This window comes from Nothobranchius furzeri, chromosome 11 (assembly GCF_043380555.1).
Source record: "Nothobranchius furzeri strain GRZ-AD chromosome 11, NfurGRZ-RIMD1, whole genome shotgun sequence".
Classification (NCBI taxonomy): Eukaryota; Metazoa; Chordata; class Actinopteri; order Cyprinodontiformes; family Nothobranchiidae; genus Nothobranchius; species Nothobranchius furzeri.
The window spans coordinates 62,354,198-62,382,191 of record NC_091751.1 but is presented as its reverse complement, the minus strand read 5'-3'; the positions used below and the strand labels follow the sequence as shown (position 1 = coordinate 62,382,191).

The 27,994-nt window shown below is 44.4% G+C and overlaps 1 protein-coding gene across 2 annotated transcripts in view; it reads right to left on the bottom strand.

Moving 5' to 3' along the window:
• Positions 1 to 27,994, bottom strand: part of slc6a9 (solute carrier family 6 member 9) — a 90,428-nt gene that overhangs the window by 4,204 nt on the left and 58,230 nt on the right. For both annotated transcript variants that reach the window (XM_054734740.2, XM_054734586.2), the window contains exons 2-7: positions 18,786 to 18,942; positions 8,531 to 8,662; positions 8,166 to 8,442; positions 4,488 to 4,620; positions 4,216 to 4,350; positions 3,962 to 4,065 (exon numbers count right to left, since the gene is read on the bottom strand). In XM_054734740.2, the coding sequence (XP_054590715.1) occupies positions 3,962 to 4,065; positions 4,216 to 4,350; positions 4,488 to 4,620; positions 8,166 to 8,442; positions 8,531 to 8,662; positions 18,786 to 18,942 (938 nt within the window). The remainder of the gene's footprint in view (positions 1 to 3,961; positions 4,066 to 4,215; positions 4,351 to 4,487; positions 4,621 to 8,165; positions 8,443 to 8,530; positions 8,663 to 18,785; positions 18,943 to 27,994) is intronic.

The window sequence follows — 27,994 nt, the reverse complement described above, 5'->3', positions numbered from 1 at the left end:
TTCCTTCAATTCCCACATATATAAAAAGTGTCAGGGACAAAGAAAACTACCAAAAACAAACTCATCCGCTGTGGGATTCATTAAGCACACCTGATTCTGATTCCACGCACATGTCAGATTTGTATTTACCGTATTTTCCGGACTATAAGCCGCTACTTTTTTCCCACGCTTTGAACCACGCGGCTTATAATGAGGTGCAGCTTTACTGAAGATTTCTCTTCACCTGCCAGGGGGCGCTTTAGCAGAAAGTAAAACAGGTGGAAGTCAAAAGTGGAAATCGAAGAAAGTGCTCATTTTAATTTAGCACATGCAAGCAGCCGGCACGACGAAGAATTATTTTCAAATCCATACCCCCTCATCATGGTAACTACACGTATGAGTTCATATGATGCCGTATTTAAGTTGAGGGCCATCGATCTGGCAGTAAAGGAGGGAAACAGTGCTGCCGCACGTGAGCTTGGCATGAATGAATCCATGGTTCGGCGCTGGAGACGGCAGTGGGAAGAACTCGTTCAAGCCAGCTTCACCCGGGATGATGACAGCAACAAGGACAGTGACACTGAAATCGCCACAGAAGAGGTATGTGACGAAGCTCTTCTGAGGCTGTTCAACTCGACACTGAGGAAGAGGACTTTAATGGCTTTAGTGCACAGGAGGAAGATGAGAGGCAAGTGTGTTTTATTTACTAACCAGGCATGTTTTGTGTGCAGTTTTTATTTTCTAATCATCCAGGGCTTATTAAGGCTGTCAGCGGTTCTTTTCTTCTAAACATGCATGCAAATGACCGGCAATAACGTGTCAGTTCTGCTTTTATTTTATAACCATCCAGAAATAAGAATGCTATCAGGTGCTGTTTTGTTTTCTAAACTTGCAGGCACGTTCACCCGTGTTTAAAATTCATTTTGTTGAATTAAATCAACAACGAAAAACTTCCGTGTAGCGTCTTTCTGTCTAAATATCTTATGTTATGGCCGTACATGCGTTGTGCGCCGGAGACCCGCATGTGGCTGCTGCGCCGAGGCTTGTATTTGAGTGCGGCGTGTGTGTGTGTAGAAAACCATTTCTTTTGTTGGTGCGGCTTATATTGAGGTGTGCTCTATAGTCCGGAAATTACGGTAGTATTTTTTTAAATAAAATTTGAATCATTGGAGCAAAACCCCTCAAAATAAACATTGATTATTATTGATTTGGGCAATTGTAGCTCAGGAGGTGGAGCGGGTTGTCCAGTAATCAGAAGGTTTCTGATTAGGACTCTAGATTGCGCTATATCAAACACAGGCTATTTACCATTAAATGGCATTAAACATCTCAGATTTTAAAAAATAATAGTTAAACACCAAAGGATTCGGCAGGATTCTAAACATCACCTAGCATCTGTTAGTGAAGGCACCCAGAACTTGTTTGGGATAATTCTGAAATGCATTTGAAATCGTATCAAAAACATCAGTGAGATGTTTGTAATAGCAGGCATTCGTACTTTTAAAGCACTTTTAAGAAAACTTATATTCACTTTTACAGGCCGACTGGATAGCTCTGCCAACAGTATAATTTTAGCAATCACTGATCCTACTGTGAGCAGTTGTCGCTATTTGTCCAGTATAAGGAAACACAGGTTGAAGTGTTTGTGTGGTTAACCTTGTGTGGAGCAGTTTTTAGTAAAGTTTTTAAATTACATTTAGATTTTTATTCAATTTTATGCTGTTATCTTTTATTTCTATTTATTTATTTTGTTTCATTAATTGTTTTTTTGATGATCTTTTGTTTTATATGTATTTTATCTGGACCTAAGAGTCTGTCAATAAAGATGATCTATCTATCATATTTACCCATTTACCACTAGATTAGACCATTTTCATCTTTCAACAAACGTTTGCTCCTCAAGCTGCAGAACTGGGCAGCTCATTGTGCTGCCAACAGCACAACTCCATCACTCCACACGTACCCATCAAGTCTAATTTGGTCTTACTAAAACATATCATCTTTATCACTAACTGTAAGTTTGTTGCAGATTAGAGCAAAGCAACAATCAGAGGGGGGTAACAGGGTTGTTTAAATATTCACAAAAGTGAAAGTCAACATCAGCTTTGTTAAAAATCCTTTCCTCGTCCTAAAAACATTATTTTGACAGAAACTTAAACTTAAAACTTAAACTTAAAATCAACGAACCAAATTTTTAGTCAGAATTCACTCACCATAAACTTTAAATTGAAACTAAATCCCAAAAGAAACTTGGAGTTAATAAGACCTTTATGGACCTGAACCACCCCTACCCACTGTGCAAATACCTAGTTTGGACATCCTACAGACGTGGTCTGGACTGACAGACTCAACATAGACACAATCTGCACGTCCATGCAACATTGACTGTTTGTAGGGTAAGCTTGGATTTGCTCTGGCTATCCATGTAGCTGCTTTCCGTTTTCTGACAACTGACAGATTTGTGCAGAACACCACTCCTTTCCCCTTTTCCACTTCCTCTGACTTTGTTCCAACTTAAAACATGAGCTAGAGCCTCATCCTTCACACATTTCCTGTTAGATTCCTCGCACAGGATGTCTTTGATAGCTTTGATGCTGCTCTGTTTCTCACCCGCGAGACTCCTGCTCGGTCAAACACTCTGCACTTCTGCATGTGCACCAAGTGGTGGTGTTACAGGAAAGCAGGAGGTGTCTCCGCAGGGATGGAGCTGCAGAACACAAGCTGATTAGCACCTCCACGCAGCTGCGTGGACTGATAGCACTATCTCAGGCTCCTGGCTGAGAAACAAATTATATCTTCAACCTTCTTCTTTGCCCCGCTGCACTCCTTTGGCACCGGCTGTCAGCTTGTTGGGAGAGCTAAGAAACTAAATGGGGTTTTAAAAATTCCCTTTATCTTCCCTTTCATTGACCAAACAGTCCTAACAGTGTTTTTTTTAACAAAACCTGAAAATCTCTTGACTTTGTTCCATCACACCGTCTCTGCTGCTTCACTTGGTCAGGGTTAAACTAGCAGCTCCTGATTGAGACAAATTTAGTTTTCTTCCTGAAAAGTGTTTTCTTCTCACTTCCTGAGAGTTCTGAATCCAGTGAGATCTAAAACAGCTTAACAGATCGCAATGTATTTTTATGTATTCATAACTTGACCAACCTCATAACTTCTCAACAAGTGAGTTGACAAATGATGGGATTAGTTTAAAATGCCAGCATGGACCGGTTCAGGGGAAGCTGCGCCTTTATACTTCGTAGATTAGTTTAAACTATTCCCTGTTTGTGGCTAACAGAATAAACATACCCGAAAAACCAGCAACTCCAAACTTACATCACCAAGTTCAGCGGCTATTTCGAAATAATGTTCCCATTTCTCAGTCAAATAAGATCCACCAGAACCACAAAGTCAGACTAAAACTACAGAGTTGGTCCTAAGGAGGGGATAGTTGCTGCGGTCACTATCACTGCACTGATCTGTACCCACAGTCTTATTTCTGCACAGGATATGGTCACCTAGTGTTGATTATTAATTTAACCCTCTCAGGCTCAAATTAAGTTCTGATAAAAGGACGAACAACTAAGTCCTTCAGGGATACTTCCGAGTTAAAAACTGCTCATGAAATACGTATGTGGAGTAACCAGGTCGGTGGGTTTTAACGTTGCAAATCTGCAACGCCTGCCTCCAGAGGGTTAAAGGGCCACAGCTTAGCTCCTGATTTTATAACCAAAATGATATTTTATGTATATAAAAAGCTTCCGTGGGTGTAAATACGAATGTTTTTGTTTGATTTTAACTGTCTGGTAGGTAGATAAGCTAGATGTGTGTGTGTGTTTATTGTGCTTTAATGTTTCCATCGAACTTTCGTGGGTATTTTTTAGTGTTGCGTTACTTTAACTCGAGCTCGAGTCGCACGTTGCACATTCTGATGCTGCAATAGTGATAAATGTGTGCTGCGTTATATGGAGTGGTGACTTTTACTTTTTAGCCTAACCTGAAACAGTTGTTGTGGAACTTGTTGTAAGACGCCATGGTGATGAGACCCCCCCAGGCACAACCAAGGGAGTAGAAGATCTGCGAGGCAGCGTCTCCCCACACCTGCACACACACACACACACACACACACACACACACACACACACACACACACACACACACACACACACACACACACACACACATTTTCAGTAAAGATTAAATCACTCTTTTTCCTGCCGTGAATGCTCACAAACCCGGTCACATCACTACCTTTGCATCCAGAACCTTCTGCCACTGTGGAGTCAGGTAGTACTTGATGCCGTTTATAGCTCCATCCAGGGTGATGCCACGGATAAACAGAATGGTCAACACCACATAAGGGAATGTGGCTGTGAAGTACACCACCTGGACACACACGATAAACTCACAAGCTGTTGAGATGGGTTACCCACAAAAGAGTCTAAAAACACTTTTATTCTTTTCATCAGTGGATTTAAGAGACGTTTATGTGATTTAGGGACCATCCGTGTCTGGATGCTGACCTTTCCAGATGATTTAACACCCCTGATGAGACAGAGGAAGACCACACACCAGGACACAGCCAGGCAGCCCAGGATAGGAAGACGGACCTCTCCGAAGTTCCCAATATCATCAGAGATGTTCAACACGTAGTGTCTGAGAGACAGAATGGGAAACAGAAGGAAAATATTGGGAATAAACTGTTTACATTCACAGCCTGTAAAAGTTTATAGGTGGATTTCCTCAAAACGGTGACAGAAGCTTTAAACTGATCAATACTGGCAAACAGACCTGAGGAGTGTCAGACTCTGCTCAAAGCTGCATCGTTTTGTTTATTTATTTATTTCAGTGAGAGATAAACATCTGTGTGTTGGTGCTGAGGTGGGAGTTAGGCCACAGATGTTACTCAGGACAACAAACAAGAGTCCGTCAGTGCTGATGTCCAGCCTTTAACATACACTTCAAAATCTGGCATAAATGATGCTTGTATGGGTTCGGGTTAGTGTTACGTTAAAACAAAACATCAAACTGGAAGCTAACTTTATACATTTCTCCTCAATTAGCAATACACGGGATCTAGCTTGAGTTTTAAAAACCTCTTCAGGAATAGGGAGCCTACGCCTCCTCCCTTTCTGATCGGCTCATGGGTCCCCAGAAGAAGGAAAAAAATGACTGCAAGTCAACGGGGCTAAAACGGCTATTTTCTAATCCGCTTAGCCGTAGGCCCTGGATCGCACATATGTTGTACTGCAATTTAAATGTAAAGTGTTTCAACCACGCCAGCCACGTACATTGAGATTTATCATCTTGTACAAGTTCGTAATTAGCATGACTACACACCAGAATTCGGTACGTCGCATATATGACGTCACCACAGAATCTCCTCTCGTCTAGTGTAGCTGCTACTCACCAAATGGCCAGATTTATGGTGGTTCTTCTTTCCTCCCGAAGGAAGGATTTAAAGTTTGCTGAGCTTACAGCTATCATCCCTCTGTTTTTCTCCGCGTCTGGTTCGATGACGTCACTTTGTGAAGCGCATTTGTAGTCCTGGACATGTTTTCACACAAAACCTAAAATAACATTTCCCTCCGTTCAAAAATAAGAGCTTTCTTGGTATCAAAATGTGCTTTCAAAGTTCACGAACATCATATGTGAAATCCATGGAACAAAACAAGCAGGATTAGAAAATAGGTTTTTAGCCCCATTGACTTGCATTCATCTTTTCGTTCTTCTGGGGACCCGTGGTCTGGAAGTAGATAGGCGTGACTTAGGCTTCCTATGCTGAATGGAGGTTTGCCAAAGATGGCTTCAGCACCCCGTACTGGTAAGAGCTTCTATTTGATAAAAACGGAGTTGATGGAACTTGATGTCTACTCGAAAAATAGAACAATCATTATAAAATCTCCCCTCCGCATTCCCGAGTCACCTCTCAGTTTTCCAGAGTCTGCTGAAAATATTAGGTGAGAACGTGACAGAGGTGTGACCAAGTCACTGCTTTGCAAGTCACAAGTCTTTCCAGTCAAGTCTTGAGTCAAGTCCAAGTCAAAGACAATCAAGTTCAAGTCGAGTTCTGACATTGATGTGGACGTATAAGTCAAGTCCAAGTTCTTCACTTTGAATTTTTAAGTCATAATCAAGTCATCTGTCCAACTTCAATTTAATGACGATGATGATAAATAACTCCTCCTTGAACCGTCACCTTATCGTGGTGGAGGAGTTTGAGTGCCCTAATGATCCTAGGAGCTATGTTGTCTGGGGCACTTAGTGCCCCTGGTAGGGTCTCCCATGACAAATTGGTCTTAGGTGAAGGGTGAGACAAAGAACGGTTCGAAGGATCTTTCATGGCGGTTAAAACGAAGAGTCGGAGTACCCGGCCCGGAGGGTTACCGGGGTCCCACCCTGGAGCCAGGCCTGGGGTTGGGGCCCGTGAGCGAGCGCCTGGTGGCCGGGCTTTCGCCCAGGGGGCCCGGCCGGGCCCAGCCCGGGCAGACCGGGGTGGTGGTCCCCATCTTTAAGAAGGGTGACCTGAGGGTGTGTTCCAACTATAGGGGGATCACACTCCTCAGCCTCCCTGGAAAGGTCTACTCCAAGGTACTGGAGAGGAGGGTCCGATCGATAGTTGAATCTCAGATTGAGGAGGAGCAATGTGGTTTTCGTCCTGGCCGTGGAACTGTGGACCAGCTCTGTACCCTTGCAAGGGTGATGGAGGGGGCATGGGAGTTTGCCCAACCAATCCACATGTGTTTTGTGGATTTGGAGAAGGCTTATGACCGTGTCCCCAGGGGCACCCTGTGGGGGACGCTCCAGGAGTATGGGGTGGGTGGCTTTCTGTTAAGGGCCATTCAGTCCCTTTACCAGAGGAGCGTGAGTTTGGTCCGCATAGCCGGTAGTAAGTCGGACCTGATCCCAGTGAGGGTTGGACTCCGCCAGGGCTGCCCTTTGTCACCGGTTCTGTTCATCACTTTTATGGACAGAATTTCTAGACGCAGCCGTGGTGTGGAGAGTGTCGAGTTTGGTGGCAGGAGAATCTCGTCTCTGCTTTTTGCGGATGATGTGGTCCTCCTAGCTTCATCCAGCTCTGACCTTCAGCTCTTGCTGGGTAGGTTCGCGGCCGAATGTGAAGTGGCTGGGATGAGGATCAGCACCTCCAAATCTGAGACCATGGTTCTCGACCGGAAAAGGGTGGCTTGCCACCTCCGGGTCGGGGGAGAGGTCCTACCTCAAGTGGAGGAGTTTAAGTATCTCGGGGTCTTGTTCACGAGTGAGGGTAGGAGGGATCGGGAGATCGACAGGCGGATTGGTTCGGCGTCTGCAGTGATGCGGACGCTGAGCCGATCTGTTGTGGGGAAGAGGGAGCTGAGCCAGAAAGCCAGGCTCTTGATTTACCGGTCGATCTACGTCCCAATCCTCACCTATGGTCATGAGCTTTGGGTAATGACCGAAAGAACGAGATCGCGGATACAAGCGGCCGAAATGAGTTTCCTCCGTAGGGTGGCCGGGCTCAGCCTTAGAGATAGGGTGAGGAGCTCGGACATTCGGGAGGGACTCGGAGTAGAACCGCTGCTCCTCCGGATCGAAAGGAGCCAGTTGAGGTGGTTCGGGCATCTGGTCAGGATGCCTCCTGGACGCCTCCCCGGGGAGGTGTTTCGGGCATGTCCTGCCGGCAGAAGGCCCCCGGGTCGACCCAGGACACGTTGGAGAGGTTACATCTCCAATCTGGTCCGGGAACGCCTTGGGGTCCTGCCGGAGGAGCTGGTGGACAAGGCCGGGGAGAGGACGGCCTGGAGCTCCCTAGTTGGGATGCTGCCCCCGCGACCCGGACCCGAATAAGCGGAGGAAGACGACGACGACGACGATTATAAATAAATTCCTGAAAAAAAGCATCATTTATTTGCTTAAACAAGCAGAAAGTGCAACTTAAACTGATTATAAACAACGTGCTGCTGCATTTAGCAGTAAATCAAACCCAGAACCCACTTTTGTGCTGAAATATCAAATATGCTCAAGTCATCATCAAGTCAACAGATGCAAGTCAATTCAAGTCGCAATTCGTTGGCGTTCAAGTCCGAGTCAAGTTGTAAATCTTTATGGATTTTATCAAGTCAAGTCAGAAGTCATTAAATAATGACTCGAGTCTGACTCGAGTCCAAGTCATGTGACTCGAGTCCACAACTCTGGAAGGTGAAGTGTGAAGCGCTTACTTCCAGTACTCCTCACTGGGACTTGTCCTCTTGGTGCGGTTCACCATCTCGCTCGCCCCTGCTATCAGGTTGCTGGTAACATTTACCAGGCTGCCGTTGAGCTGGGCACCGCTGCCGACCACGCCGCTGCAGTCCGGCGTGTTCCAGGGGTTGTTGCAGTACGTCCAAGGCAGCAGGTTTGTCATGGACATAAAAAAGTAGTAGAAGGCAATGCAAATGACTACATTGTAATAGATCCCGATGTAGGTGGACACCACCATCATACCGTAGCCCACTCCTGAAGAGGAGAGAGAGAACACAGGTGAGGAGCGTCAGACAGAGGAAACGTCAGCCTGCTGAAATGCATTTGCTGGGACAACACTAACCTTTAAACATAGGGCTGATCTTCCAGACGCCCAGACATCCCAGACTGGCAAACTGGCCAAAAGAAAGCTCAAGGAAGAAGAGAGGAATGCCGCAGAATACCAACATGATAAAGTATGGAAGCATGAAGGCCCCTGGAGGGGAGAAGCAACGAGGAACATATCAGACAAATCCTGTTTTCATGTTTAGTTTGATGCCACAGGCAAACTAAAATAAGGGCTGATGTTAGGTAGCTAGGGCCTGCGGTAAACCAAACCCAGAAACTCAGGGTCATAATGTTTTGGCTCATAACAAAACTTAAGAGTAACAGTTTACCTCAACATGTGACTGTTTACATTTATGTTATGTTCACTTTATATTTCAGTTTGTAGTTTAGACTTGTCTTATTACCATGTTTACATTATACTTTTACAGTTTGCACCTTAAACTGGCTGTGTGTGTGTGTGTGTGTGTGTGTGTGTGTGTGTGTGTGTGTGTGTGTGTGTGTGTGTGTGTGTGTGTGTGTGTGTGTGTGTGTGTGTGTGTGTGTGTGTGTGTGTGTGTGTGTGTGTGTGTGAGTGAGAGAGAGAGCTTGTGCATGACTTCTATTTTAGCCTTGCTATTATAATTTACTGATATTTTACTACCTATTACATGAGCTATCTTTACTGAGAGAAAAGTCAATGTGGCTGTACACCTGTGCAATGACAATAAAGGATCTGGAACCTTGACTCTTAAGTAAGTAAGTAAGTAAGTAAGTAACTTTATTTGTATAGCACCTCTCACAGACAAAAAAGTCACAAAGTGCTTCACAAGTTAAAAGGCAACAACATATAAATACAGTAAAATACAGCCACAATATACATAGTGTCAAATACAACCAATCCGAATGAGACTAAGTTTAAAATGCCTGGAGAAACAAATGGGTTTTAAGATTGCTCTTAAAAACATCAACTGAGTCGATTGAGCGTAAAGACAGAGGTAGCTCATTCCAGAGCCCAGGAGCGACGGCCTGGAATGAGCGATCTCCTCGTGTCCTGAACTAAATGGTAAATGGTCTGTATTTGATATAGCGCCTTCTAGAGTCCTGGAACCCCCCAAGGCGCTTTACAACACAATCAGTCATTCACCCATTCACACACACATTCACACACTGGTGGGGATGAGCTACAATGTAGCCACAGCTGCCCTGGGGGGCACTGACAGAGGCGAGGCTGCCGAGCACTGGCGCCACCGGTCCCTCCGACCACCACCAGCAGGCAACGTGGGTTAAGTGTCTTGCCCAAGGACACAACGACAGCGACAGACTGAGCGGGACTCGAACCAGCAACCTTCCGATTACGGGGCGAGCACTTAACTCCTGTGCCACCGTCGCCCCAGTACTAAGTACGTGGGGCCATTAAAAGGTTTTGATCCAATGATCTCAGCCTGCGAGAAGGCGTGTAAGGGCAGAGCATGTCTCGAACATACAATGGAGCCAGACCATGCAACGCTCTGAAAGTCAGCACAAGAATTTTAAAATTGATGCGAGATGAGATTGGAAGCCAATGAAGAGCTTTTAAAATGGGGGTAATGTGGGCCCTTCTGTTGTCACGGGTCAGAATTCTAGCTGCACAATTCTGGACTTGTTGTAAGCGAGACAGCTCTTTTTTGTTTAGACAAGAAAATAAACTATTACAGTAGTCTAAACGGGATGATGTAAACGCATGAATAATCAACTCAAGATCAACTTTAGACACCATTGTTCTGAGTTTAGAAATTTCTCTCAAGTGGTAAAAACAGTTTCTAGTTAACTGCTTTGAGTGATGTTCAAGAGACATTCCCTTGTCCCTTAAGTTGAGGATGTGCTAGGACACAGCATCAGTGATATTTTCATTTAAAGGTTGACTATGGAGCACGGACACTCTGGTGGACTCTGGTGTTCAGAGATGGTATTGCAACAACAGGACTAATTTTCCAGCCGCTGGGATGTTGGTTCACTGCTGACACTTTCTAGCACCATGTTCAGAGACAAATCTTACAGAATAAGGACTAATACGTTTATTTTACTACAGTATTTACCGTTAGAACATCTTTTGGGCTCAGAATCAGCTGCTTGACTTGTCAAGTCTGCCATTTTACACAGTCCCAACGTTGCGTGTCATTCGCCTGGGGTAAGTTCCCTTTTCATTCAGAAGCAGAATTTCAACAGCAGAGCCTTGAATCGTGATAAAAAGGTCTCTCAAAAATGACAGACCGTCAGATGTGTAGATCGTAAAATGGTCTAAAATCGTCATATCGCCCAGCCCTAGTGTAGCCACAGCTGCAGCTCACTGCTCCCCACAGGGATGGGTCAAATGTGGAGGACAAATTTCACCACACCAATGTGTTTGACAACGATGAGACTTAAATCTTTGCATGTTTGAGTCAGGAATTAATAGTGTGTGAATGGGTGGATGACTGATTGTGTTGTGAAGCGCCCTGGGGGGTTGTAGAACCCTAAGAAGGAGCTATACAAATACAGGCCTTTACCATTCATAGGGACATCGGACATGTCCATATCACAAGATCGACTCATTTCCAATATGCTGAGCAGCACTATTTGATACACATACAGGTTTTAGCTCCTCTGTAGTTTCAACGTTTGCTGAATTTGGTTTGCAAATGCAGCAAATGCTTTCAAAGCCAGTTTACCATTCTGATTCATCTGATGTGTTAGGATGTATGTCAACAGTCTTGCTGAAAAAAAAACACAACATTTCCTGTTAAGATGCAAGTAAAACCTAGACATCCTGTTCAGAGAAGAATAATCAAACCAAAATGAGATTGAATGAGCTTCATCTGCCAGATGAGCTTCCTCTGTGTGATCAGAGAAGTCACTGACTGTCCAGCTGAGTCTGTTCACTGATGATGAATCAGATGGTCATCCAGCATCTGCAAGTGTGGTTTTTTTCCCTGTCCAAATGCACTCTTAGCCGACTGATATCACTGTCAAAACCTTACTGAATTTAGCCACCTTCTCTGCATTGCTTAACAACTTTTACCATGTATTTAACATTTATTGAATATCTGGATTTACAAGCCAAAGGAAACATCTGGAGCACCAAACTAGCTACCCCTTGAGTTTCTCAAACGGAGCTTTAAGGCTGAATCTTCTCATGGAACAAAAATCTCTTCAACCACAGAGTTTGATTTTTTTTCTGCTTCCTGTTTCATCAGCTCGCCCTTTTTCTCTGCACACATCTGCTGCACAGTGAACGGTGAACAGCAGCACCTGGATTCTTCCTGTGTGCTCACACTCATTCTGACAATGCTCACAGTCCAATAAACAATAACGTAGCTGTGCAAAACCAGATGAGTGAAACGATGCTTTGGGTTTGAGTTGTTCACATAAAAGTGGTTGGTGCAGCTGCTTTAGTGAACACGCTTCTACGTCATACAGGTTTAACATCTGGCCTTTGAAAAGGAGGATTACAGTAAATACCATAATGTTAAAGGGACTTTACAGAGTTTTGAATTTTTATGCTCGCGATTGCCCCCTCAGGCCAAAAGCGTAACGGCAGCTTCAATAGTAGGCTCGTGCACGAGGCGCACATGCTGTACGTGCACACTCCTTAACAAAAATAACAGCTGACAGTCCCTTGTGTGTGTGTGTGGCCCAGAGGACAGAGGACAGGAGAACGCGCAGCTAATTAATTAAATAATTAGGTTCTGTACTAGGCTTGGGCGGTATTACGGTATTACCGTATACACGCCTCGTCTCGTCTCGTCTCGTCTTCCTCCGCTTATCCGGGTCCGGGTCGCGGGGGCAGCATCCCAACTAGGGAGCTCCAGGCCGTCCTCTCCCCGGCCTTGTCCACCAGCTCCTCCGGCAGGACCCCAAGGCGTTCCCGGACCAGATTGGAGATGTAACTTCTCCAACGTGTCCTGGGTCGACCCGGGGGCCTTCTGCCGGCAGGACATGCCCGAAACACCTCCCCAGGGAGGCGTCCAGGAGGCATCCTGACCAGATGCCCAAACCACCTCAACTGGCTCCTTTCGATCCGGAGGAGCAGCGGTTCTACTCCAAGTCCCTCCCGAATGTCCGAGCTCCTCACCCTATCTCTAAGGCTGAGCCCGGCCACCCTACGGAGGAAACTCATTTCGGCCGCTTGTATCCGCGATCTCGTTCTTTCGGTCATTACCCAAAGCTCATGACCATAGGTGAGGATTGGGACGTAGATCGACCGGTAAATCGAGAGCCTGGCTTTCTGGCTCAGCTCCCTCTTCCCCACGACAGATCGGCTCAGCGTCCGCATCACTGCAGACGCCGAACCAATCCGCCTGTCGATCTCCCGATCCCTCCTACCCTCACTCGTGAACAAGACCCCGAGATACTTAAACTCCTCCACTTGAGGTAGGACCTCTCCCCCGACCCGGAGGTGGCAAGCCACCCTTTTCCGGTCGAGAACCATGGTCTCAGATTTGGAGGTGCTGATCCTCATCCCAGCCGCTTCACATTCGGCCGCGAACCTACCCAGCAAGAGCTGAAGGTCAGAGCTGGATGAAGCTAGGAGGGCCACATCATCCGCAAAAAGCAGAGACGAGATTCTCCTGCCACCAAACTCGACACACTCCACACCACGGCTGCGTCTAGAAATTCTGTCCATAAATGTGATGAACAGAACCGGTGACAAAGGGCAGCCCTGGCGGAGTCCAACCCTCACTGGGAACAGGTCCGACTTACTACCGGCTATGCGGACCAAACTCACGCTCCTCTGGTAAAGGGACTGAATGGCCCTTAACAGAAAGCCACCCACCCCATACTCCTGGAGCGTCCCCCACAGGGTGCCCCTGGGGACACGGTCATAAGCCTTCTCCAAATCCACAAAGCACATGTGGATTGGTTGGGCAAACTCCCATGCCCCCTCCATCACCCTTGCAAGGGTATAGAGCTGGTCCACAGTTCCACGGCCAGGACGAAAACCACATTGCTCCTCCTCTATCTGAGATTCAACTATCGATCGGACCCTCCTCTCCAGTACCTTGGAGTAGACCTTTCCAGGGAGGCTGAGGAGTGTGATCCCCCTATAGTTGGAACACACCCTCAGGTCACCCTTCTTAAAGATGGGGACCACCACCCCGGTCTGCCACTCCCTAGGAACTGCCCCCGATGACCACGCAATGTTGTAGAGACGTGTCAACCATGACAGCCCTACAACATCCATAGCCTTGAGATACCCAGGACGAACCTCATCCGCCCCCGGGGCTCCGCCGCTGTGTAGTTGTTTGACTACCTCAGCAACTTCTGCCCCCGAGATCGGACAGTCCATCCCCAGGCCTCCCAGCTCTGGTTCCTCCTCGGAATGCGCATTGGTGGGATTGAGGAGCTCCTCAAAGTATTCCTTCCACCGTCCGACTATAGCCTCAGTTGACGTCAGCAGCTCCCCATCCCCACTGTAAACAGTGTGAGCGAGTTGCTGCCTTCCTCTCCTGAGGCGCCGGACAGTTTGCCAGAACCTCTTTGGAGCCGATCGATAGTCTTTCTCCATGGCCTCACCAAACTCCTCCCACGCCCGAGATTTTGCCTCGGCAACTGCCACTGCTGCACCCCGCTTGGCTATCCGGTACCTGTCTGCTGCCTCCGGAGACCCACAGACCAGCCACGCCCTGTAGGCCTCCTTCTTCAGCCTGACGGCTCCCCGAACCTCTGGTGTCCACCAGCGGGTACGGGGGTTGCCACCACGACTGGCACCGGCCACCTTACGACCACAGCTAGCAACAGCCGCCTCGACAATCGCAGAGTGGAACAAGGCCCACTCGGACTCAATGTCCCCCACTGCTCTCGGGACGTGGTCAAAGCTCTGCCGGAGGTGGGAGTTGAAGACCGTCTTGACAGGTTCTTCTGCCAGGCGTTCCCAGCAGACCCTCACTATGCGTTTGGGTCTGCCAGGTCTACGCGGCATGTTCCCTTGCCATCTGATCCAACTCACCACCAGGTGGTGATCAGTTGACAGCTCCGCCCCTCTCTTCACTCGGGTGTCCAAAACATACGGTCGCAGGTCAGATGATACGACTACAAAATCTATCATCGACCTGTGACCTAGGCTGCCCTGGTACCAAGTGTACCGGTGGGCATCCTTATGTTCGAACATGGTGTTCGTTATGGCCAAACTGCGGCTTGCACAGAAGTCCAATAACAAAACACCGCTCGAGTTCTGATCAGGTGGGCCGTTCCTCCCAATCACACCCCTCCAGGTCAAGCTGTCATTGCCCACGTGAGCATTGAAGTCCCCCAGCAGGACAATGGAGTCCCCTGATGGAGCACTATCTAGCACTCGTCCCAGGGACTCCAAAAAGGGTGGGTACTCTGAACTGATATTTGGCCCATACGCACAAACAACAGTCAGGACCCGTTCCCCGACCCGAAGGCGCAAGGAAGCTACCCTCTTGTCCCCCGGGGTAAACCCCAACACACAGGCAGAGAGTCTCGGGGCTAACCAAAAAGCCAACCCCAGCCCTCCGCCTCTCACCCGGAGCAACTCCAGCAAAGTAGAGTGTCCAACCCCTCTCCAGGTCTCGGGTTCCAGAGCCAATGCAATGTGTCGAGGTGAGTCCGACTATATCTAGCCGGTACCGCTCAACCTCTGCCACAAGCTCCGGCTCCTTCCCCGCCAGCGAGGTGACGTTCCATGTCCCAAAAACTAGTTTCCTTGTCCGGGGATTGGACCGCCAAGGCTCCCGCCTTGGTCTGCCACCCGATTCACATTGCACCGGACCCTTCATGTTCCTCCTGCGGGTGGTGGGTCCACAGTTGGACGAGCCCATGTATCCGGTTCGGGCTGGGCCCGGCCGGGCCCCATGGGCGAAAGCCCGGCCACCAGGCGCTCGCTCACGGGCCCCAACCCCAGGCCTGGCTCCAGGGTGGGACCCCGGTAACCCTCCGGGCCGGGTACTCCGACTCTTCGTTTTCACCGCCATGAAAGATCCTTCGAACCATTCTTTGTCTCACCCTTCACCTAAGACCAATTTGTCATGGGAGACCCTACCAGGGGCACTAAGTGCCCCAGGCAACATAGCTCCTAGGATCATTAGGGCACTCAAACTCCTCCACCACGATAAGGTGACGGTTCAAGGAGGAGTATACACGCGGTATTACAAAATAGCGACGGTGTCAGTTCCAATACCGTCATGAAAAACAGCTGTGCGACTGACCAGTTCCTCTATCCTCCCCATACTCCAGCTCTGCAGGGAGAGCGTGTTGGCTGTGTCAGAAAACTACCTCCAGCTTACAAAGTCAATAAAAACCACAATTCTAAAAAAGCTGGAGGCCAAGTATGAATCTGATTCAGTGCGCAAATTAATGCGAAAATGCCCTTTCCTCGACCCTCGTTACCGTGGCAGACATGAGCTTGGTGACAGCGCACTGGCTGAAATCAAAGCTGAATTACAGGCTGAGATCGTGAGCTTAGAGGGACAAACAGCACCAGAAGCATCCGAACCATAGAGGAATGATCACAACCTGAACCCCCACGCAAAAAGATGTCTCTGTGAGCTCTCCTGCAAAAACGAGCCGCTGCGCTGACACGCTGCGCCGGAGGGTCCCGTCAGCCACGCAGAGCAGCGAGCTGGAGATGAAATAACAGCGTACTGTTTGGAACCTGTTATTCAAGGGGACGAAGACCCTCTTCTCTGGTGGAAATATGCTGGCAGTATTTTTCCCCAGCTGTCACGACTGGCCCGGAGGTATCTATGTAAATGTGCCACCAGGCACCAGCTCACCATCGGAGCGGGTTTTCAGCACCGCAGGTAAAGTTGTTGGTCCACAACGTGCAAACTTGAACCCAGAAAAAGTAAACATTCTGGTTTTTCTGGCGAGAAATCTTAACTAGATTTGCTGCAACATGCTGTAATGTGTCCTGTGTGTGTGTGTGTGTGTGCGCGCGCGCACGCGTGTGGCCGTGTGACGGAGTTTTCTTTTTATAATTTTAATGCAGTTGTTTTGGTTGCAATAATTTTTATAATTTCAATGTTTATGGTTATTCAACTCTTGTTGACTGTTACAGCTTATTTGCAGTGTTTCATGCTGCTCGTTGATAAGTTGTTCACTTGATTTGCGCACAACAGCGGTCCTGGGTTTTTACGTTGATTTATTGCAGTTGGACTGTTGACTCTTTGCACTTGTTTATAAGCCGCATTTTTGTGTTAATAAATGTTGTTAATAGTATGTAAGTTGCGTTGTTATTTTTTTAGTAATTGTTTGGTATTCGGATTCAGAAAGGTGAAGGTCCACTTGAGGCTTACGTCATACTTTTTAAGTATTCACGGTAATACCGTATACCGGGGTAAAATTAAGTGGAAGTTAGACGGTATTCAAATTTGGATACCGCCCAAGCCTATTCTGTACCTTTCTCTTCAGCACAGCTGACAAAGGTTTAAGATGGGTCAGTCCTACTGCATGCTCAGATCATTCCCTTCCCTTGCTTGAGAAATTGTTCCAAAATGAAAGTTGAACCCACATCTTTTTTATCTGTGAATTCAATGCCGTTCGGCGAATCTCAAATAAAAATGTGGGCATCTTACTGTAAAAAAATTACCATTAATGTAAAAAATAAACTCTAAATAAACTATGTTCACATCCAGAATCGAACCCAGGACTTCGGGAGTCTGACGTCTTACTAGGTGAACTAAAGCACCGGTGACGTCCTTTGTATCTGTAACATTTATATCCTTGATGACAGCTGAAACAACGTTCAAAGAACGGTTCGGAGCGAAAATGGCTATTTTGTTGCTAATTTGCAGGAAATATCTAGAAGAATGTTCTACAGAAAGTAGCTAAGGGTCCTCAGAAATGTAGCTAGCTTTGTCACTAGGCGTTAGGAACAGCGACAAAGTGGCACCGCCTCTCTCTCTGCTGCTAAAGCTACTGATAGCAAATGCTACGGGCGATGTCTGAGCGTGAACGCGCATGAAGCAGCCTGCTCGACCAGAGCATCTCTCTTTTTCTGTGATTTTACAGAAAAACAGGCAATCACAGTAAAAATGCCAGGGCTCATTCTACAGGACCAGGGCATTGCAGGAGAATGTATGAAGAAGAACTTTATTATTTCTATACATGTTTTGGCTGTCAAACTTCCATAATGTCCCTTTAAGTTAGAAAGAGACAAAAAAACATTCAGTTCAAATACTGGAATTTAGGCCAGTTTTGATCTGATTGTAAGATCAAGAAAGTGGTAAAATAATTAAAAAGTTATATTTGGGTAGTTAATCTTCCACAGATAAAAATGAATCAATCCTGATGCGGTACTGTTGCTGTATGGTAATGGTTTAAAATCAATGTGCTCCTTCAGAAAGGTTACTTTAGAAATGTTTTATCTTTAAAAAATACAGCAACTACCAACTGCAAGTAACCCTGAAATCAATTAACCTGAGAAATCACAGATAAAAAATAAATAAATCACCCTAAACCCCTTCCCACAACAAAAACAAAAGAATACTGAAAACATGCAAAGGAAAAAAATGAAGAAAAATATTTCTGTAACCTCTTTCTGCTGAAAGAAAGAAAGAAAGAAAGAAAGAAAGAAAGAAAGAAAGAAAGAATTTAGCTGCAGGCTTGTTTGGACTACATTTGTGTAAAATGATCTGATTGCTCATTGCTGTCAAACTGCTGGATTTTCCTAGTTTACTTTTTGCTTTTTAATGCAATTCTTCTTTCACTTGTCCAAACCAAAAAATCTTTGTTTGTTAGGAGAGAAATGATGATGACATTTACAGGACGGTGCAGCTGATTGAGCATGACTACAGAGCTTTACAAACCACCAAGACACAGGATGTGAGGCGAAGCCAGTCTGTTAGCTAATAAAGCTTTGATTGATTGATTGATTGATTGATTGATTAGTTTGCTCTTTGAACAAAAGAAAAGTATGATTCTTAAAGCTCTCATTGACAAGTTTTCTATAATATAAATTTTCTGTGGTCTCTAGAATAAATTCTGCCTTGTGAGCCATGTTCTGTGCAACAAAAGTTCTGTTTCAGGAAGTAGATGTTAGCTGGAGGAATGGGGCAGAAAAAGGCAGTTTACTCGTTTCTAAACATGATATTTGAACATCTTGCCACTGATTGGCTAACAGCAACATGACTCTTCCTTTGCCTCCATTCACTTTGGAATGCTGATGTTTTGTCCCCATCATTTTATCAGCTGCTAATGCAGGAAATTATGGTAGAAGACTATTTTCATATTCTGCATTCATGTAAAACTCTGAGTGGCTGATCGTTTCTCAAAAAGAACAAATACAAATCGTTTCTTAATCAGATACGCACCTCCTCCATTTCTGTAGCAGAGGTAGGGGAACCTCCAGACGTTGCCCAGGCCCACTGCATAGCCCACACTTGTGAGGACAAACTCTATCTGGTTGCCCCAGTTGCCTCTCCGGGAGTTTTCATCCTTCTTCACTGGCTCTCCGGGAACTGCTCCATTCTTTAACACAAACAGAAAGAGACAGAGGTGACTCTAGGTGCTGGGGACGTGAGTGTGTTTCTGAGATAGCACTGCTGCAGTGGGTGCAACAGCTGCACAAGGCACATAATAACCAAGAACTGAAGAAGAGAGTCCTTAGAGGCCTTATTTGCTTCTTGTAACCAGAAGATTCTGAATCTGTGTTTATTTCAAAAATATATTTTACAGCTACAGTAACAGAAAATCGTCTTTTAGCTGCGACTTCTGTAACTTCTCTACCGCAAAGTTTAGCATAAGGTGGGTCCATTGGAGCAGATGAGATGTGAAGTGAAATCGGTGCCTTCAGATGAGCCCGCAAGCATGTGGTCTTGTTTTCCTGTTTCCCAGCCTCTCCTCCACGATCCTCTCCTCCCTCCATCACTCCATCTGCTGGCATCAGATGGTCCCTCTCCCGTGACCTCCTCTACACCCTCAGCTGTGTCTGTCTGTCTGTGTGGGCTCACGTGACAGCACTTCTGCTGTTGCTGAGAAATAAATGCTGCAAAGTCAGACAACTTTGCAGGCTTGACATCAACGTGCTTCATGTAATCCAGCATTACCAGACTTTAAAACTGGCAGAGCGACAGCTTGGTCAGTATAAAATGAAATTATTTTTGTGTGAAACAGAAAAAAACAGTGGAATCTGGGGAACTTTACACACACCTCATGGCTTTGTCTAAACATTCCTGTAGCTGTAGTGTAGAGTGGGGTGGGTGGTATGCTCATAGGTGGAGATAACGTGTGTTGCTGTTCCTTCATTAAACCAGTCATGGGGGTGGAGGTGTCTACCACACATGGAGTGCGTCCCAATCATTAACGTTTGGTGCTCACAAAAGTGTCACATTGAAAAAGTTATGTGCACCCCTGATTCCCAGTAAAACCCGTATTAAGTTTGCTGGATTATAAAAGCAAGAAGTTAAAGACACACTGAAATGAAGATGCATTTTTATTATGTTTATATTTCCCCATTAGGGTTTTAATACTGATATGTAATAATTCATAATAAGAAAAGTCAAAGAAGCGATTTGAAATAATGTCTCACACAATGTCTGTGTGAAGCTTAATTCTAACAACGAAGGATTATCTCTCGTGGTCCAACTTAACTCCTGAGATTTGCCGTGTGTGTTTTTGGAGGATAACATCAGCCATATTCACTCAGTGCAAATTCATTTTAGGGTAAAGACTTCTTTTGATGCATAAAGTATCAGTTTAATCACTGATTTGATATTATGTACTCAGAAAAAGCAGAAACTTTCAAATTTCGACTGCTTTAAATCAATTAGGAAATATTTAGTTCACAACACAATTACAAGCTGATGAACTCCTTGCTTCAGGACTTTTTCCTCACGAGTCACAAAAAAACAAAAGCAAAACAAAACAAAACTTAGACAAAACAGCAACATCCACAAAAAACAAACAGCTGCCATCTTTTCTCCCTATTTGTCTGTGAGTCTAGCTGTGCAAAGATTTTAGGAGGGGAAAACAAACACATTTCTCCAGCATCCTTGACCTTTCTTTGCACGAGGTTCCGCGCTGCAGGTGCGACAGACAGGAAGATCAATAAACAAACCTCGTCACCGAGGGGAGCCTCAGAGGGAACCAGCGGTTACAGCAGTGTGGGGGTCCAAACCACCAGTGGACAGCCCACCCTCTCAGCGGGTTGCGTGTTACAGCATCTCCATCCGGAGTTGACTTTGGAAGGACAAGAAGCTCCAGACACTGTGCAGCTGTGAGTGTGTGTGTTCTCACTAACAATCCTTCGTGTTCTTCTTTATGAGCAAACAGGCGTGGGTGCAAAAGAACAACACACACAGGCATCAACAAACAACAAAGGTTGTGTTCGAACAAACAAGCGCAGCAGAAAAGCAGCATGGAAATAACGCTTCAGTCTCCTGTAGCTGTCCTCCTGAGCTTAACCTGATTTCTGTAAGAGAACTAGACACGTGGATGGACCATTCTAGAACATGCACCATGATAATGAAAGGTAAAATACAACACCCTTAATGTTGCAGAATATAAAACAAGTACAAGCATGAAATCATCGGTAATTAATGCTGATACTTCTTCAGCTCTAAAAGATTTTCAGCTGCTCTGTAGGTCAGAACCCGTAAATGATGGACACCTTGACTTTGAACAGAACATTGAAAGACGTGAATGAGGATTGTTTAGCCGGTGTCATGTAGGTTAGATCTTTATCTGTCTTTGCACAGGGTCCAGTTTACCAGTACGTGCCACAATACTCCATTCTGGATTTTGTTCTACCCGACTGTACTGAAATGGTCATGCAGAAAACCACCTAAGAGCTTTCTGCTGGGAAAATGAGACCAAATCAAACATTTTTGATAGGACACCACATGTAAACATGGTTTTTAGACCAAATCATGAATGTGAGCCCATGAAAACATGTGAACCTGAATATTTTAGGAACTATGCAGAACATATATTTGTTGAATTTTCACAAAATAACTGACACCGATAAAAAATGATATTGCTAGAATACCTGTAGATGAAAAACTTACAGCCATCTGAGCTAATTAAACAGGGGGGAGGGCTAGCTTGAGTTTTATGCAGCACTTCTACATGCTGCTTCTGCATCAACATCTACTTCGTTTCAGGTTTTTCTGACACACTATATTCTGCAAAAAGAGAGAAAATATAGAATTACACTTGAACATATCACTTAATTTTATGGCTCGTTGATTTTATTTGGAGTTTATTTTCATCTGGGGTTTTGGGTTAGGGTGAGCTTAGCCTGACAGTTTCAATAAGGACGTTTATGTTTTCTAAAGAGGAGTTGGCTGCAGGTTGGGATCTTTTCCATTTGTTGTCTGTTCTTGAAAAAGAAAAGAAAAAATAATAGTGTAATTAAATACAAATTTGCTTAAATATTAAAAACACAAAACATGGACAAACGGACATGATCCTAAACTAATTTTAAAAAATAATGTTCAAAAATATTTTATGTCCTTTTTTGAGGATCTGTCTTTCATTTAGAATGGATGGACACCATGCTTCAAACTAGAAACTAACCACAGTCACTCAAATCAAACACACACACACACACACACACACACACACTAGAGCTGAAACAACTAATCGATTTAATCGATTATAATCGATTATTAAAATAGTTAACAACTTTTTTAGTCATCGATTAGTTGTTTAATAATCATATTTTACCGCATAAAGTCTATTTTTTACCACAATCTGACATCGGTTACAATCTGTTAAATTTGCCGCCAGTGTGTGGCAGTAATGAGCCACTGATCTACCAGTGGAGCCGTAGAAGAAGAAATGAGCCAATAAGTGCCCTCGGTTTTCATGACGTATCACGTTACTGACGCTCATCTTGCTGTGAGAGATGGCGGATCAACAAGAAATACAGAAGAAAAATAGAAGCGACAAAACAAGAGAAACCCCGGACAAAAACCTCACGAGTATGGGAGCACTTCACTAGATGCCTTGAAAAGACCGGTGACCTGCAAAAACCATGGCACGACGGAAGCACGACGTCCCTAAGTGAACATTTGAGACGAAAACGTGGGGGCTGATGCAGCAGAGGAATGTCCGGTAAGTAACAGAAAATAAACAAGCTAACGCAGATCACATTTGGGACTTAGTGTTAGCTGAGTTCGTTATAGTGGATGTTAAACTTTTTTTTTTTTGCCGCGTCAGTTTACGGTGTTCTACTTCTGACTGACTAGATGCAATCGTGAATCTCCTCCGTGTTGTGTATCATGCGCTTGCCAAATTTAGCACGTCTGTTCATAAGAATGTTCTCGTTAAGAGAAAAACGGCACAAACCCATAACTGTGTTCCTCATTCAAAAAAGGACAACTCCGCAGAGAAAAATATACAGACGAGCTGTGTCCAGGTGAATATAACGCGGCATAGTTGTACGCTTTCAATTTTTAAATACAGGAGAAATTCAGAAAGTCCTTTTTTTAACTATTAAAAGGCTGTTTTACTATCTAATGCTGTAAAACGCCTCACAACACATTTTTGTCAAAATAAATGATCACTGTATATTGTTAATTAATTCAAATAATATAATATTGATTTAGTGTTGTAGTGTGTGTGCTGCTTTATTTTATATGTGTACTTAATTCAGTTTATTTGTGTTTCTTATGCAGAAAAAAACAAGCAAAGTTGGACAACTACATGGGGAACAAGACACTCACCCCTAGCAATGCATACCACTTACAAACTCTATCCCAGATTCTACATTATTTTTTATGGAATTTACCTCTTATATTTTGATGCCAAAAAATTATTCTGGACTGATATTTTGCACAGTTTAGCTCATTTTATACCGCTGACTGTATTCATGTGCAATAAAATAGATTGCAGTCAACTGCACAATTCTCTTATGTTTTTCTTTTTCTTAACTGAAATGTATTCATCACTTGTATAGGTTAAATAGCTAAACAATAACAAACCGATTAATCGATTAATCGAAAAAATAATCGACAGATTAATCGATTATGAAAATAATCGTTAGTTGCAGCCCTAACACACACACACACACACACACACAAAATCCAAAAAGTGCTTGCTGGCTGAACACCTCCGGGGCAAATGCCTGCTTTTTCGTGACATTCTGACCGAAGTGTCTGCTTCTATCCAGGTGTTGCAGCCTGCGGTGGGTTGGCTCCTTGAACCACCTTGTCAGTCTGTCACTCAGTCGGTCAGACAGACAGAGCCTCCACACCCTCCCTCCTTCTGTCACATCATCTGGGTTTTCATAAAACCCCGTTAAACCACACACAGTTCTAGCTTCTAGCAACTTTACTGTACAGTTCATCAGGGATTGAATAAAACAATCTCAAGAGCCAATTACATCACCTTTATAGATTATAGTTTTTGGTGCAGATCATAAATCTTAAGCGCAGGCTAAGTGTCTCCTTTTATTGGCCCTGTAGACAAGGCTAGATGAGTGCAGAGCCCTGTAGGCGATGATGCTTTCATCTATAAACGTCAGAATCCACACAAACACTTATAAGTTTATACAAACGTTGAATTGAGTGTTTTTTAAGGATGCCTGCATGACAGGGCTGGGCAATAAATTGAAAATGTATCATTATCGAAATGTCTGACTCTTATCGTGATCATGTTTCCTATGTCAATGATAATAAAAAAATGAAAAGATCTGTAAGTTGGCAGTGTTCATGTCCCTTTAAGAAGCTGTACCACCTTGAGTCACGTAGAAATGTGTCCATTTATCGTTATCGAGGTGAAATCCTCAATATATTGTGATATTAATTTTAGGCCATATCACCTAGCCCTACTGCATGAAATGATGAAATGAATCAGTTGCAGACACTTGAAAGTGCGACTTAGGCACCACAGAAACAAAATATTTAACGTACGGGTCAGGGGGTGTTGGTCACTTTTCTGTTACAAGCTGACAATAAATTATAATTAAAAAGGTCCTTCGCTCATATTTTAATACATTAGCAGTGGTCTTTAGTAGGAATGAATGCCTTGTGGGGAAAAAGTTCAGATGCATCTGTTTCAGGAAGTACAAGGCAGCTGAAGGAGTAAGTAGCTTTAGATGTCTGATGTGGAGTCTTATTTCCTGATGTTTGGACATCTGACATCAGATTGGCTAACAGCAACATGACTCTACCATTGACCTCATTTGCTCTGCAACGTTGATGTTTTATCTCCACAAATAACACACACCTGGAGGAGTTCTGCTGTGTGGTGGAGTTGCTAATGCTAAAAGTTAGTTTATACTAGTTGAGACATTCTCTGTGGTTTCCTGGATGCTAAATAAACATCAGCCTTCCCTGTCGTGACTCAAGATGGGAGAGTCCAAGTGACGTAGAGCCATCAGGCTTTTCAAACCCTAGGGTTTCCCCTTCTACTTTCCATCAGAAGCGGATGCAGCAAATAGGGGTAGGACACAATTTTCACATTCAGCCCAAGTCAGAGTGACTAATCATTTTTTAAAATAATAAATAAAAATGGTTTCTCAGTGAAGAACCGTTCAGCTGCAGCAGCTGAGCGGACCTTCTTAAGAACACCAGCTGAGTTCTGCATTGTTCCACCTCAGACTGAAACCGTTGCCACATAAGCTGAGATCAGAGCAGGAACGATTTCTGTCGGCCGCTTCATCACAAACACCTGATTAGTGGAGTCAGACGCTGGCATAAGAACTTCTTTCTGGACACGGTCCTGTCTCACAGGTCTACTGCAGGCACAGACAATTCTCTCAAACTTGATTTTCCTACAAAACCAACAATTGTCAGACAATATAAGCAGTTTGCCTTCTTTACCCAATGAATCCAGTCAACTACAGGTAAGTCTCAATGGCTTCTAATTTGATCATCTAAATACCTATTTTGAAGGGATGTTAAAAAAATTAAAAAATGCTTCTGTTTTACTATTTTTGTGCATTTCACAAAAGAAGAAAAAAAGAAGATTAAGTGTACTTTGACTTATTAATATAACAGACTTTGTGGAAGCTAAAAAGGGCCTGGAAGCTTTCTGAAAAGGGACGGGCCTGCCCCTTGTGGGCCACTTTGACAGGCAGCAGCAGAAGCTCCTGAAACACTTTACTGACAGTTGCATCCAAGTCTGTAAAGTTTCAAGAGGTGCTGTCCAGTGGACTGTGGCCAAGAACACAAAAAACAACTACTTTCTTTATGGTTTTGAAAACACCAATATCTGTCATGATCCACCCCGGCCTCCCTGACTGTGTCTCTCCTGCCTTGATTAGCCTTATTGTTCTCACCTGTCCCTCATTACTCTGCCCATGTGTTCCTGATTCCCTTGTGTATTTATACCTCCCTCCTTGTTGCTGTCTTCGTCGGATCATTGTTGTTTTGTGCAAGTTCGTTTGTCCTGTCGCGCCTGTTCTACAATTAAACCATTTTTATTTTTTCATCCATTGCCTGCTCTTTTGCCTCCTGAAACCCACCACCACACATGGTCCTCCATCTCCACCTGCAGAATATGACAATAACCACACGGCACATTTTCCCTCTATGGGCCAAAGAGTTACAGACAAACTTCATTCAGATTGGCACCTTCCCTATTTGACTGGTCTGTGTATTGTTCCCATCTCCACCATGTGTCATTTGTTCCATCGTCTTGTAGAATTGCAAAAAGAAAGCAGTTGGTAGAGCGTGGAGCTCTGCAAAGGCCTGATAATCTCTCTGACAGAAAGCGATTTGTTAAGATCGGGCAAATACCTACAGTGCGTGTCATTTTCTGTCTGAGAGAATTTTATTTAGCAGCTCCTCCTGTAGAGCAGTGACAGCTCAGAGCCTGCTCCTTCTCTCAGGGGAAGCTGTCCTGCTCTACGTGTTTGCAGTGATTTCAGAAAAACGGGAGAAGAAATTGGGGAAATTCACAAACCAGTCTTTTTTCCCTTTTTTTATCCTTTTAGCTTCAGTGTCCTGTGTTTCTTGGAGTTTATGTTCCCAAAATCTTAGAGGAATGAGCCATCAAGCCCTCAATAATAAGGGACAGCTCTCAGAACACTGAAAAAAAAACTATATTCCCTACTAAGGGATGTTTTTCTTCTCATCACTTGTTTCAGATGCAGATGTTGTGGTCATCATCTCTGACCGTACAGCTGAGTCCATCTGAACTCAGGACGTTCTGTCTCAGCGCCAGTTCACAACAAATAATCTGTTGTTCACCCTCAAGCTCCTCGTTGTTTTTTAGACAAACATTATGCAATCCTGGTACACACTGACAGGAAATTTGAATGTCCTGTAATCAGCTGCCATCATGACTTGTCCTTGTTATGAAATAGCCTTAATAAGAATTTAATGAAAACAAACATCTGTACAAATATTCTCACCAGTTCAAATACCAGACATGCAGCTTGTGACTAAAACAATATTTTTTGGAAAAAAGTAGTCATTTCTTTTAGACATTTACCTAGATCATTTTACATGCAGTCTTCAAACAAACCTGCTTTAAGAAACTTAAGGCAGTAATTTACGAGGGCGTGAGCGTGGGTGAGAAGTTAGAGAAGCAAAGTTGCAAGAAAATATGCACATTTGCAGTTGGAATCACAACTAACCAGTGACATTTGTGCAAATAAGTTAACTATGGACAAGTCACGTTGGACATGTGGCGTCGTTGCACACAAATTGCCATAATTAAAATGACAGTGTGTTTCCCTGGCAATAGGGGGCAGTACATATCTAAATCACTGCAAGCACGCATTATTTTTGTGTTCAAAAAAGATCTTACCAACGGATGGCCACGAGGGTCATAAACTCCTGGGAGCGCAACCTCCAGCAAAATAACAAGAACTTCAGATTCCCTTTCATCACTGGCAATGAGTTAAGAGGTAAATGTGTAAAGTAACAATTATTAATAGTGAACGTTTTGTAACCATTTGTTACAAATTAGAAAATGCATTTTGTCCTCACGGGCTTACGTAGAAAAACATGGCATTCAATATGGCGTTGCCCCGAGACTTAGACCCGCTCCCATGTACACTACCGGTCAAAAGTTTTAGGTCGCCCCAATTTATCCAGTTATTTATTGCAGTTTAAGTCATTCAAGTCCAATGAATGGCTTGAAACGGTACAGAGTAATTTGGTGAACTACCAGAGGTAAAAAAAAAAAAAAGGTAAGGTTACTCAAAACTGAAAAATAATGTACATTTCTGAATTATACAAAAAGGCCCTTTTCAGGGAACACAGCTGTCCTGCAGCTATGGAGGTTGATCAAGCCTCGAAAGCTGGTGCTACTAATTTCCACAGGTGTTCCAACTTTTCTGGATTACTTACAACCCCCTCTGTCTGCATACAAGCAGTGTTGGAACTAGTGATGCGTACCGAATTCGGTACTTTTTAAGGTACCGACCGAATTCCATAGTACCGACTGAACACCGATTCACGTCATTTCAAACGGTGCCTCGTTTCGGTACCTGTCCTTCATAACGACAACTTGCCTAGACAGCTGTGCATGCGCAAGAGCGTTATGTCGTCAGTCGCTGTGAGCGAGTTGGAAACAGAGCAGCATGGTAGAAAGAACGCACGCTAAAGCTTGGGTCCACTTCACT